Below are 12,507 nucleotides of genomic sequence, written 5' to 3' on the forward strand. Positions count from 1 at the left end.
CGTCATTGGTGTCAGTGGGAGGTATAGTGCCCCGTCATTGGTGTTAGTGGGAGGTATAGTGCCCCGTCATTGGTGTCAGTGGGAGGTATAGTGCCCCGTCATTGGTGTCAGTGGGAGGTATAGTGCCCCGTCATTGGTGTCAGTGGGAGGTATAGTGCCCCGTCATTGGTGTTAGTGGGAGGTATAGTGCCCCATCATTGGTGTCAGTGGGAGGTATAGTGCCCCATCATTGGTGTCAGTGGGAGGAATAGTGCCCCATCATTGGTTTCAGTGAGGGGAATAGTACCCCATTGTTGGGGTCAGTGGCAGGAACTATTCCCACTGCTACTTACAGTATGGAAAATAATTCCCCAAGGTCCAGATAAAAGCAAGCAAAGTGCCACAGTTTGGAGACCACTGTCCTAGATAGTTTAAAGTGTGGTTTGTTTTTATTCAATGTAAAAGTAACTTGTAATTTTTTTCTTTTTTTTTTCTTTTAGAAAAGCCCTTTACAACATGTTTGCCTATTGAAGGTTGAAGAAGACATCAGCAATCCTCCAGTTTAGCTATCATCAAGCCCATTTCACTTTTCTTATTCTTCGTGATCTGATGTGGTGACCATCTCTTTTGGAAACATGCAAACATTTCCTATTTTCCAGCTACGGAATGTAGCATGGACAGTTTCTAACACTTTTCATAGAAATACTGTGCTGCTACAAACATCCATACACAATCACAGAATTGGTTACTTTACAAGAAAGATGAACTCCAGGCCTAGTAACAGAAGGAACTTGTGCATCGCAGCCCTGACCCAGCAAGAAACACAGACTCTAGCAAAAAAAGAAGAGCGACTGCTAAATCGGATTTATGAGGGTTTGGTGGAAGGGCACCGAGCTTGCTTAGCAGAAGCCATAACATTGATAGAATCTACACATATGAGAAAAAGGCAAATTGCTCAAGTACTGCTGCAGAGGGTACTAAGTCATCACAGAGAAAAGGAGCACTTAAACAATGGAAAACCTCTAGCATTTAGAATAGGTCAGTGTTGTATTCCCTTCTTACAGTGTCCAATGTGTTAATGTCAGCTTTTTGTTTTCATTTGAAGGACAGCTTGATTTTTAACTTTACTAGCATAAGGGGTACACACAATCTGAAGGGCAAATTGTTTAGAACCCTGATGTTCAACCTGCTGCTTGAGTCCCATGTGCAACCCTTTAGTACATTTTGTGCAACCCTTGAATCCTGCATTCAATAGTGGGAGCACTGTTTTAAAAGAAACTATTAACACTTGATTTAATTCAGTAATAGCATTCTTATTCAACTTGTCCATAGTCTCTGACTCTCTCCTGCAGCTTGTCTCCATCCACATCTGTAGAATACTGTATGTGCAGTCTCTGAACATCTACTGAAACATGCATGCAGTCTCTGACCATCTCCTGTTGCACGTCTGCAGTCTCTGACTATTACCTATGTCTGCAGCCTCTGAAAAAATATCTGTTGTCTCTGACTGTCTACTGTAGTGTGCCCGCAAGCTCTTTCTCCTGTAATGATTGCAGTCTCTAACCATTTACTAAAGCATGTCTGTTTCCTGTGTCCATCTCCTTTTATATACCTGCAGTCTACTACAGTTTACTGTATAGCATGTCTGCAGTCTCTGGCCGTTCCCCCCGTAGCATGTCTGCAGTCTCTGGCCGTTCCCCCCGTAGCATGTCTGCAGTCTCTGGCCGTTCCCCCGTAGCATGTCTGCAGTCTCTGGCCGTTCCCCCGTAGCATGTCTGCAGTCTCTGGCCGTTCCCCCGTAGCATGTCTGCAGTCTCTGGCCGTTCCCCCCGTAGCATGTCTGCAGTCTCTGGCCGTTCCCCCCGTAGCATGTCTGCAGTCTCTGGCCGTTCCCCCGTAGCATGTCTGCAGTCTCTGGCCGTTCCCCCCGTAGCATGTCTGCAGTCTCTGGCCGTTCCCCAGTAGCATGTCTGCAGTCTCTGGCCATTCCCCCGTAGCATGTCTGCAGTCTCTGGCCATTCCCCCGTAGCATGTCTGCAGTCTCTGGCCGTTCAACCCGTAGTATGTCGATAAAAAGTATGTAGTTTTCCCCTTGGGTTGGGATTTTTTAGGCACAAGTATACAAAAAAATTATTGGCAAAAAATTTAAAAAATATTTAAATTTTATTTAACATAAAAGATATACACAATAGACATTAAAAACATAAGCAAGCACAAAACGTAAACATAGTGTCAGAAACAACCACCCAATCCAAAGTTGATACCCAACGCGTTTCGAAGTTACTGCTTCTTCATCAGGGGTGACTTTGGGTGGTTTTCTGTTGGTATTAAGTATAATAATTAGATTTTACATATAGTTCTCACAAATTTATAAGATATAACAAAATATCGTTGTGCATTATATCATAAATCAGGAAATATTAAACTCACATGGTTGACTGCACATGGATACTGAATGCTTGCTCAAGTAAAAACAAGGCAGGATAAGTTGGAGCCTGACTGGTGCTGTGGGGCCTCAAAATAAACCCAATGGAGGTAAGTGTTCCTCAGATGGTTGGTTGGTTATGCGTTCCCTAGGTTTGGAACAGCTGGAGTCCAAATGGCTGAACAGCTTGCCAAGATGAAACCATGCAAAACTAAGGTGAAAAAAAAACGAAAGGAAGAGGAGTAGAGGCATGTTTTTCTCTGAAAAAAGTACCCAAAAATGTAAATTCAAAACTATGAGCTTCAAAAACTACAATGTAAGTTGTTATATTATTTTAATTCCGCTCATATAATGAACATTATAAGCATTAGTGAAGAAGCAGGTTAGGACTGCGATACCTTCAAGACTGAAACGGCTGTGGCTATAAATGTCCCTTTGAAACAACGTAATACAAAACCTATATGTGCCTTTTGATGAGGTTTGACTCAAATAGCAAATAGCGTTCCCTTGTTAAGAGGAGGAGGGTAATCCTCAATGATGTACAGCTAACAAGTAGTAGAGAGATAATGATGAATCCAGAATATCAAATAGATTATCTCAACAGGGGAAGAGCCCAGCACTTCATTATGTCCAAAGCAGATAAGAGATATATGAAAGTTGTGCGAAAGAAGGCTTACCTGATAACAGCCAAAACAAAGGTAAAGGATGTATGAGACACCAGGCTCCCGAATGGCAGACTGAGCAAATGGCTGCCGACGGGGGTTAAATACTACCTCTTCAGGTGAATTAGATTGCATGGATGGCTCTCAGCTGGCGTCCGCCGTGGGCTCCCTGGATCACAGGTGCCTGCGTTCCACTGGCACGGGAAGTGCTCCGTCGGCGAGGAACGCAGGCGGGGCTGACATTGGATACGTGGTGGACAGCTCAGGAGGAGGTGTCAGCAGGAAAAAGCACGTTCCATGCAAGGCGCCCAGTAGGTGGCGCCTCTTACCATGCCGGGCTGGCCAAAAGAACCCGTAGCATGTCTGCAGTCTCTGGCCATTCAACCCGTAGCATGTCTGCAGTCTCTGGCCGTTCCCCCGTAGCATGTCTGCAGTCTCTGGCCGTTCCCCCGTAGCATGTCTGCAGTCTCTGATTTCTGGTAGCATGTTTGCAGTCTCTACACTTTTTTTTTTTTTCAGCATACCTGCAGTCTCTGACCATCTTATGTTGCATGTCTGTAATCTCCTAAGCATTTCCTGTAGCATGTCTGCATTGTCTGTCCATCTCATGCAGAATGTCTGCAATCTCTGACCATCTCCTGTAGCATGTCTGCAGCCTCTGACCATCTCCTGTAGCAGGTCTGCAGTCTCTGACCATCTCCTGTAGCAGGTCTGCAGTCTCTGACCATCTCCTGTAGCAGGTCTGCAGTCTCTGACCATCTCCTGTAGCAGGTCTGCAGTCTCTGACCATCTCCTGTAGCAGGTCTGCAGTCTCTGACCATCTCCTGTAGCAGGTCTGCAGTCTCTGACCATCTCCTGTAGCAGGTCTGCAGTCTCTGACCATCTCCTGTAGCAGGTCTGCAGTCTCTGACCATCTCCTGTAGCAGGTGTGCAGTCTCTGACCATCTCCTGTAGCAGGTCTGCAGCCTCTGACCATCTCCTGTAGCAGGTGTGCAGTCTCTGACCATCTCCTGTAGCAGGTGTGCAGTCTCTGACCATCTCCTGTAGCAGGTCTGCAGTCTCTGACCATCTCCTGTAGCAGGTGTGCAGTCTCTGACCATCTCCTGTAGCAGGTCCGGAGTTTTGAATATGTGTTTTCTCTACTTTATATTATTACCATAAGGACCTCAGAGAACATGGTTCTCAGAAATATGAGCATTACCATCACCAGCCAAGAGCTATGCCAGTATGTCTGGACCTGCTAAATTAGAGCTGTGTGTGACATCCAAAACCATAATTCTTTTTACCTAACAGCATGATTGGAAAATCTTTAAAGAAAATGAATGCTCATGTAAAGTATTTCTACTTAGTCCAAGTCTTAATATGACCACATGCAAGGTCTATATGAAAATCTTGAAGGTCCCCCCTCTACTTAATGTTATAAGCTCAGCTATATCAAGAAGGTTGTCTTCGCCATACCTAGATTTTCTTCAAGCGGGGGTGAATAATGGAGTAGTTAAATAGTTATATGCACTCTATGTGGTCTATACAGTAAATTAAAAATGTTTTGGATGAATGTGACATGCATTAACTTCTCTCTCACTTATTCTGACCATATTTTGTTTAATAAAGTGATTTCCTATGATCATCGGCTCCATCTAATGGTCATAATGAGGTATTCTTTTCTCTAGCGCTCATCGACAGACGTAGTCCTCGGTGATACACCACCTTCGGGTTATGTTACCTCCGCAGGAGCAGGACTAGACAGGAAATTAAAAAGCTCTGGCCACACCCTAGGGGCAGTCCCAGAGGGTATATCCTCTCTCTCTCTGCCTCAGCAAATCAGTTATTTTCTGTCTAGTTAGGAGTAAGGACCTAGACACCTTGCTGGGATCTTAGGTCCTGGCAAGAATTTTTTCTTAAAGGATTTTTTTTAGACAGCTTTTTCTCCAGTGTTCCTGTGAGATCTTCAAGCAAGAAAGCTGAACTGGGCGACGGGCTGGATGTTGAGATCCGGTGGTCACCCCAGTTCAGCCTACGAGCGCGTGCAGGCCATAGCTCCGCGCTGGGTCGGCCGCGACAAAGTCCCATTAAAAGGACTGAACCCGCGAGTTAAACGTCTCGCTGAAACGCCAAAGACCATGAGTCACGGCGTTCGTATCGGTCGACAGCCCTCCCGCCCCGGTGGAGAGGGGTACTGTCAGGAGTTGGTGCCCGCCTGGTTCCGGTATGGTGAGTAGTATGTTCCCCCTTTCCCCCTGACGGGTTTTGTGGTGAACGCGGGCCCCTCTCGGTATGGTAAGAAAGAGTCCTTTCTATCCTATAACATGTCACAGATCCTCCTACTTTGAGTGTGATTTTTTGTGTACAAAAAGCCAGGAGGCTTGGTTTGGGAGCTAACTATCGTATACATGTTTAAAAGATGTAATCTGTGGCATTCTGGGAATCTTATGGGCTAAGTATAAGCTACCTACCAGTCAGAAGCCACGGACATGTAGACTGCCTTCCAAATCAGATCTCCAGCTATTAGCAGGCCTCCCGAACGGCCATGCGGTCCGCCAGGGGCCGATACCGCCTACCACGCCATATCCCCAGGCAGAGACAGTGTTGTGTGCAGCACACCGCCATTCAGCAGGCCGCCGCCATTTTTTCTTGCAGGATCGCACGAGCCGCCATTTTGGTGTAGCCTCGTGTCTCCAGCATGGGGGCGGCCATGTTTGAGGTGATCCTACACCTCGTGGAGCTTGGGGGAGGCGCCGGAAGGCGTGCAGAGGGGCGGAGCCGCCTCCTTTCTTCCTGGGCAGCCAGCCAAAAGACTTCCTGTTTGTCAAGACAGCGCTGTAAGCTGTTGCAGTTTAACTCTGAGCATCAAGTGGTGAGCCTGGGGGTCTATCTCTCTCTCTCTCGATCGATAGGGATCCCTAAGCAGGTAACACTAAGGGGTTTTTTTGTGGCGCTGGGGGTCAGAAAAAAAAGAAAAAAAAAAAAAAAAAGTTTTTTTTTTTTCTTTACTTTTGAATTATATTATCCAGGAAGTAACTGGAGTTATTATGGACCCTGCCACACATATTCCCCCACCTGTTTCCCTCGAGGGGGCCTCGGGACCCGCCGGTGCACAGAGTATAGAGTCATTTACAGCAATTTTGGAGTCTATGGTGGCTCGGGTGGAGGAGGCCTGTCAGGGACGGGGGTCAAGGAAGCGACCCCCGCCTACCCCTATACCATCTGACACCTCTGACTCAGATTCAGAGATGGTCACGGCAGTTGCAGGTTCCTCTGCAAGGGCTGTTATCCCAGGTAAAGCCCCCTCAGACAGTGAGGAGGACGGTTCTTCTCTTGCTATAATTCAGGAAGAAGCATTGGTGGACGCACTAGTTGTGGCAGTGCAAGAAACCTTAAAACTTGAGGCTTTACCGGCAGAGGCAACTGAAACAGAGAGGCCTTTTGGGACTAATAAGCCCATCAAGACGGCGAAGGCTTTTCCTGTACCTAAATGTTTTGGTAATCAGATTAAAGGAGAATGGGAGCATTCTAAACGTACCTTTACTATTTCCAAGCGTATTGCTAGACGCTATCCGTTTGAGGAATCCATCATTAAGAAATGGACGGTACCACCAGTCGTGGATCCGCCTATTTCCAGGCTGAATAAAGCCACGGTTATTCCAGTGGAGGACACTTCGTCCTTTAAGGATCCGGTGGATCGAAAGATAGTGCGGGACTCTGCTTCTATCTTTTCTCTGATAGGGTCAGCATTTAGACCAGTAATCGTTATTGGTCTAGTTTCCCAGACACTTACGGAATGGGCGAAGATGGTACGCCAAGATCTTAGGGGAAAAGATATTCCCCAGGAGACATCTGATTTGATGGAACAGATCATACAAGGGCTACGGTTTATCTGTGACGCAGCCTTGGACACTACTCCCCTATTAGGGCATGCATCTAAGTTAGCAGTGATCCTCAGACGTGTGCTGTGGTTAAAATGCTGGTCAGCTGACCTAGGTTCCAAAAAGACCTTGACCAATCTCCCCTTTCAGGGGAATCGTCTATTTGGAGCCAACCTAGATGAAATCATTAAGGATGCCACTGGGGGCAAGAGCACTTTTTTGCCACAGGCTGCAAAAGCTAAGGGACCTCGCAACAAGCGAGGACCTTTCTTTACCGCCCATAAAGGGCGCCCGGCTGGTACTAGCGGGAAAGGCAAGACTCCTCCAGGAGGATTCAAGAAGGGGACCAACCCAGCCAAACCCGAAGCAAAGGAGTACACAGCCTGAAGGTGCGCCCCCACCCGGTTTCAGGGTGGGGGGACGTTTTCACTGGTATTCAGGACATTAGATCGAGCATCAACCACTACTACCGGTGCGATTCTTCCCTTCCAACATTTAAGTACCACAGGAAGCGGTAGTTACCGTTCCCTGGAAAGATCTTTTCCTTTACCTTTTCCTAAGATTAGTCCCGATACCTCACAGGAATCGGATCTGGTTGACCAGATAGGCCAAGTAGCCTCTAGTCGGGTGACTTCGGTCCCTGAGGTTCAACCAGAAAAGATCTCCTTTCCTGATAACTATCAGGTATCTGATAAATGTGTGGGAACAGAAAACGACCAGACTTTCTCGGATGGTCGGGGCCAGATAGTTCTAGGGACGCCTGGTTCAGATCCAATCAGCGCCAGTGGTCCTAGAAATTCTAGGCTGGCCTCCTCAAGCCGGCCTGGCCGACTTGGACATGTTAGTCGCAGACGTTCCGTGGGAACTTCGTCTCAGGGAGTGTCTGTGGTCTCAAGGACCAATTTACCTTCGTGCTTTACAGTCGCTGGTTTTAATGGCCTGGCCATTGAGACCCAAGTACTGAAGGACAGAGGTTTGTCTACTTCAGTCATTCCTACCCTTATTAAAGCAAGGAAAGCGACTTCCAGCAAAGTCTATTATCACACATGGAAGACTTATATTGCGTGGTGCGAATCTTTAGGATTTCCTCCACGTACCTATTCGGTGACTCGAATATTGGCTTTTTTGCAACAAGGGGTTGAGCAGAAGCTAGCCTTGAGCACCATCAAGGGTCAAGTTTCAGCATTAGCAATCTTCTTTCAGAAGCCTTTAGCTACCAAATCCTTGGTGCGGAATTTCATCCAGGGGGTGCGGCACCTGGCTCCTCCAGTCCGCGCGCCCTTACCGCCCTGGGATCTTAATTTGGTTTTGTCGGTTCTACAGAAACCTCCTTTTGAAAACATCAGGGAGATTCCCTTGCTTACTCTATCCCAGAAGGTGGCCTTCTTGGTGGCTATTACTTCTGCTCGCAGGGTGTCAGAACTGGCTGCATTATCATGCCAGTCACCATACCTAGTGATTCATAGGGATAAGGTAGTACTTCATCCTAAGCCATCTTTTCTTCCCAAGGTGGTTTCAGATTTTCATCTGAATGAAGATATTGTACTACCTTCCTTGTGTCCTCAGCCCAAGCATCATCGGGAACATGCGTTGCATTCCTTAGATGTGGTTCGGGCAATCAGGGTATACCTGAAAGCTACGGAATCATTCCGTAAGACGGATTCACTTTTTTTGATCACGGATGGCCCCAGAAAGGGTTTGCCTGCATCTGCCGCGACCATTGCCAAATGGATTAGACAAACGGTGGTACAGGCTTATTCTATTAAGGGTCAGAGTCCTCCGTTCCCTGTTAGGGCGCACTCCACTCGAGCGCTCAGTACTTCCTGGGCCTTTCGCCATCAGGCGTCAGTGGTCCAGGTATGTAAGGCGGCCACCTGGTCGTCGGTACATACCTTTACAAGATTCTATAAAATTGATGTGACGGCATCGGCGGATGCCTCATTTGGCCGCAAGGTTTTGCAGGCCGCAATTTGAGGAGACCGGTGGTCTACCTCGAGGGTTTTTTTCTGTTTGAAAAAAAAAAAAAATTGTTTTCTCTTTTTTTTTTGGTTGAGTCTCATCATTAAGGATGAGCATTGTAAACTTCTAGTTGGCACCGGTTGGGCCTTCTAGATTGGGATTTGATTTCCATTTTCCCACCCCTCAGTTGTGATACTGCTCTGGGACGTCCCGAAGGTGGTGTATCACCGAGGACTACGTCTGTCGATGAGCGCTAGAGAAAAATGGATTTTTGTAAAATCTTACCGTAAAATCCTTTTCTCTTAGCTCATCGACAGACGTAGTCCCCGCCCCTCTGTTTTGGAGTTGGGTTGGGTTAAATTCTCTAAGCACTGCTTTTTCACATAACTGATTTGCTGAGGCAGAGAGAGAGAGGATATACCCTCTGGGACTGCCCCTAGGGTGTGGCCAGAGCTTTTTAATTTCCTGTCTAGTCCTGCTCCTGCGGAGGTAACATAACCCGAAGGTGGTGTATCACCGAGGACTACGTCTGTCGATGAGCTAAGAGAAAAGGATTTTACGGTAAGATTTTACAAAAATCCATTTTTTTTTTTAAATACCTTAGTCAGAAAAAATACCGTATTATAGCTACTAGATGGAGGTGGCGATCATAAGAAATCGCCTCATTAAGCAAAATTTGGTCAGAATTAGTCAAGGATGGGTAAATGCTTGTCACATTTTTATACATAGACCCTTTAAAGTCCAGATAGTGTCTCTTTTAGTATTTAAATATGAAACTGTAAGGCCCTTTTCACATGGAGCACATCTGCTTTGACAGACTCCACTTGTTTAGCGGGGATTGCTCCGCTAATCCCCACTGAGCAGGCGGACAGGTCCATCTCCGCTTACTGTGCGAACCGGACCTGTCCGAGTATCACTCTCCTCTATTGGGAGATCAGGCTGTCCATTTTCATACAATCCGACGCACTGGACGGATGTATGCAAATGTATCGCCATCCGTCTGTTTTCAGCGGATCTTGTTGGATCGGATGCCAGGCGGGTGTCAGCGGACACATGTCCACTGACATCCGCCTCCCCATAGAGGAGTATGGGTCGCCCGATCTGGTCCACTTGAAAAATGTAGAGGCGGACCTGATCGTGTGAAAGGGGCCTAAGATGAACCTTATATTAAGTAGTTTATCTTAGCAAAATAATAATATTTTAAAAAGTAAATTTTTTAAAAGTTTCAATGTTTGGATCTCAACACGACAATCATCTACCTAAAAAATAGTGCACTAAATCCCACCACAGAGACCCAGGGAAAGACTGAGGATTTTATGTGACCATATTTAAAAGAGCATTACCAATTTTTAACACAAGCAGGGATGTGTGCAGGGAGTATGAGGGAATTAAGCGCTGCGTAAACTGTCAGCGCTATATAAATACTATATAATAATAATTACAGGTAGAATGGCTTTAAAGTTGTGTTAAACCCAATGCTTGGTATGTTATAGGAAGTTAAAAAAAGCAGACCTACTTTCAGGATCAACAGATGAGAAAAAAAGCATTAAACAATTTAAAACCAGGCCAGTTCTGACATTTCTCACATACATGTAAATTCTGCATTTTTTGCTAGAAAATGACTTGGAACCCCCAAACAATATACATTCTCTGAAAAAAAAATCCCTGCTGAATAAAATGATGGGTGTTGCAATTAGTTGGCACCCAATATTTGCAAAGCGGTTTATCAAATACCAACTTTTCAGGAAAGTATACATTTTAATGAACACAATCATGAAATAGGACCAATTTTTTTGCAAAATATAAAAGATGATCTTACTTATCTTCAATACCGTGCCATAGCCGAACAACAGCGTGGCTCTGTTGTTCTGGGAGGGCATCCATAGACATCCTCCCAGAACACGCCTCCCACGCGCTATTTCCTTTGGACACAGCTGATCACAGATTGAGGTAAAGGGCCAATCACAGCGGCCATTTACCATGTGATCATCTGTGTCCAGTCATAGCTGATCACATGTAAACAGACTTTTGCCTGGTTATCAGCATTCCTTTCGCCATGCGCTGTCACGGCGTGAGGAAAGGAGAGCCGGTGTCTGACAGGGCACATTTACACTGATATTCAAGGCACTGATTATAAGTGCAGCCTCGTCAGTACCCCCTCATCAGTGCCGCCTCACCAGTGCACATCAATGCAGCCTCATCACTGCCCATCAGTGCACATGAAAAAGAAGAATTACTTATTTGCTAAATATTTGCCATGTATTTGCCTTGTGTTTGCCTTTAGTAACTCAACAGGGCTTGGATTTCATGAATGGATGGAATAGAAGGAAAGAAATGAGAAGGTTTGGGCCGATAGGAGTAGCAGGAGAATACATGGGTTCCAGTGAGACCGACGCATAGAGGAAGAGTCTTCTGCATTTATCAACATGATTTTCCATAAATTCTTTCTCTGCAGACTCTGAGAGACTAAAGTAATTTTAAGTTTTAATATTCTGGTTTTGTACAAAGGTCTTCCTGTCTTTTCCTGATCTGATTTTCACACGTCTTTTTACTTGCATTTTTTGGTAAGGTAACTAATGGATTTCAGGATGCTATTACAGATTTTTAACTTGTTACATAACGGTTACATATCACATTGTACTATTTTCAGTAACTAAAAGAGTTTTGTTTCCACAATTTATGACATAGGCCTATCTGGTCCCCCAGGAGCAGGAAAATCAACATTTATTGAATATATTGGGAAAATGCTTACTGATCAGGGACACAAAGTTGCAGTTTTGGCTGTTGACCCATCGTCTAGCACCAGTGGTGGTAAGTTGCTCTAAAGCCTTTTTTGAGTCCCTCTAATGGTATTAAACCCAAAAGCAAACATTTTATATACTGCAGCTTACCAATTCTTAGATGTGGTAGTTGCATTCGTTTTCTTTTTAGGCTTTCTTTCCTTTATTCTGTTCATGCCAGTAAGGCCTCTTTCACACGGCCGCTCCGTTTTTTTCTCCGCTTCGGCACTGTTTTTTTTCACGGACACGGATGACACTTGTGTCATCCGCTCCGTATGTCTGCATATCATCCCATCCGTTTGCGGATGATATACGGACATAATGTATGTCTATGGGGATTGCGGATGTCAGCGGATGACACAGCTGACATCTGATTTTGCATACGTTTCCATTTTTTAAACGGAAGAAAAATAGGGTTCTGTTCCGTTCCAAAAAACAGAACAGAACTGAAAGAACGAAAATCGGATGTAAGCGGATGGTCATCCGCTGACATCCGCAATCCCATTGACATGCATTATGTCTGTATATCACCCGCAAACGGATGGGGTGATATACGGACATACGGAGCGGCCGTGTGAAAGAGGCCTTAGGCTTTTGTATTTGAATCGAGCAATCTGTCCTGCAGATGTAGCTGTAGAGGGTTGAAACAGACCATTTAACACTGACGGGTACTTACAATAATCTGCTTTTACTTTGTTATGTAAAACCTTCAGTTCAACCAACAGTTCAAAACTGTTGCTGTAACTGTTTAAAATGTTAGCTTGAGTTTGGCTTCACTTTGTTAGCAATCTAAATCTGCTAGTACATCTAACACCCCCCCTCCCCTTAGACAGACAATG

The 12,507-nt window shown here is 45.5% G+C and overlaps 1 protein-coding gene across 1 annotated transcript in view; it reads left to right on the forward strand.

Moving 5' to 3' along the window:
- Positions 1-491: 491 nt before the first annotated feature.
- Positions 492-12,507, forward strand: part of MMAA (metabolism of cobalamin associated A) — a 30,352-nt gene continuing 18,336 nt past the window's right edge. Inside the window, exons 1-2 of the mRNA XM_082243900.1 lie at positions 492-1,017; positions 11,577-11,699. Of these exons, the coding sequence (XP_082100026.1) occupies positions 615-1,017; positions 11,577-11,699 (526 nt within the window). The 5' untranslated portion in view covers positions 492-614. The remainder of the gene's footprint in view (positions 1,018-11,576; positions 11,700-12,507) is intronic.

The sequence above is a fragment of the Pelophylax lessonae genome (assembly GCF_965119305.1).
Source record: "Pelophylax lessonae genome assembly, chromosome: 1".
Lineage (NCBI taxonomy): Eukaryota > Metazoa > Chordata > Amphibia > Anura > Ranidae > Pelophylax > Pelophylax lessonae.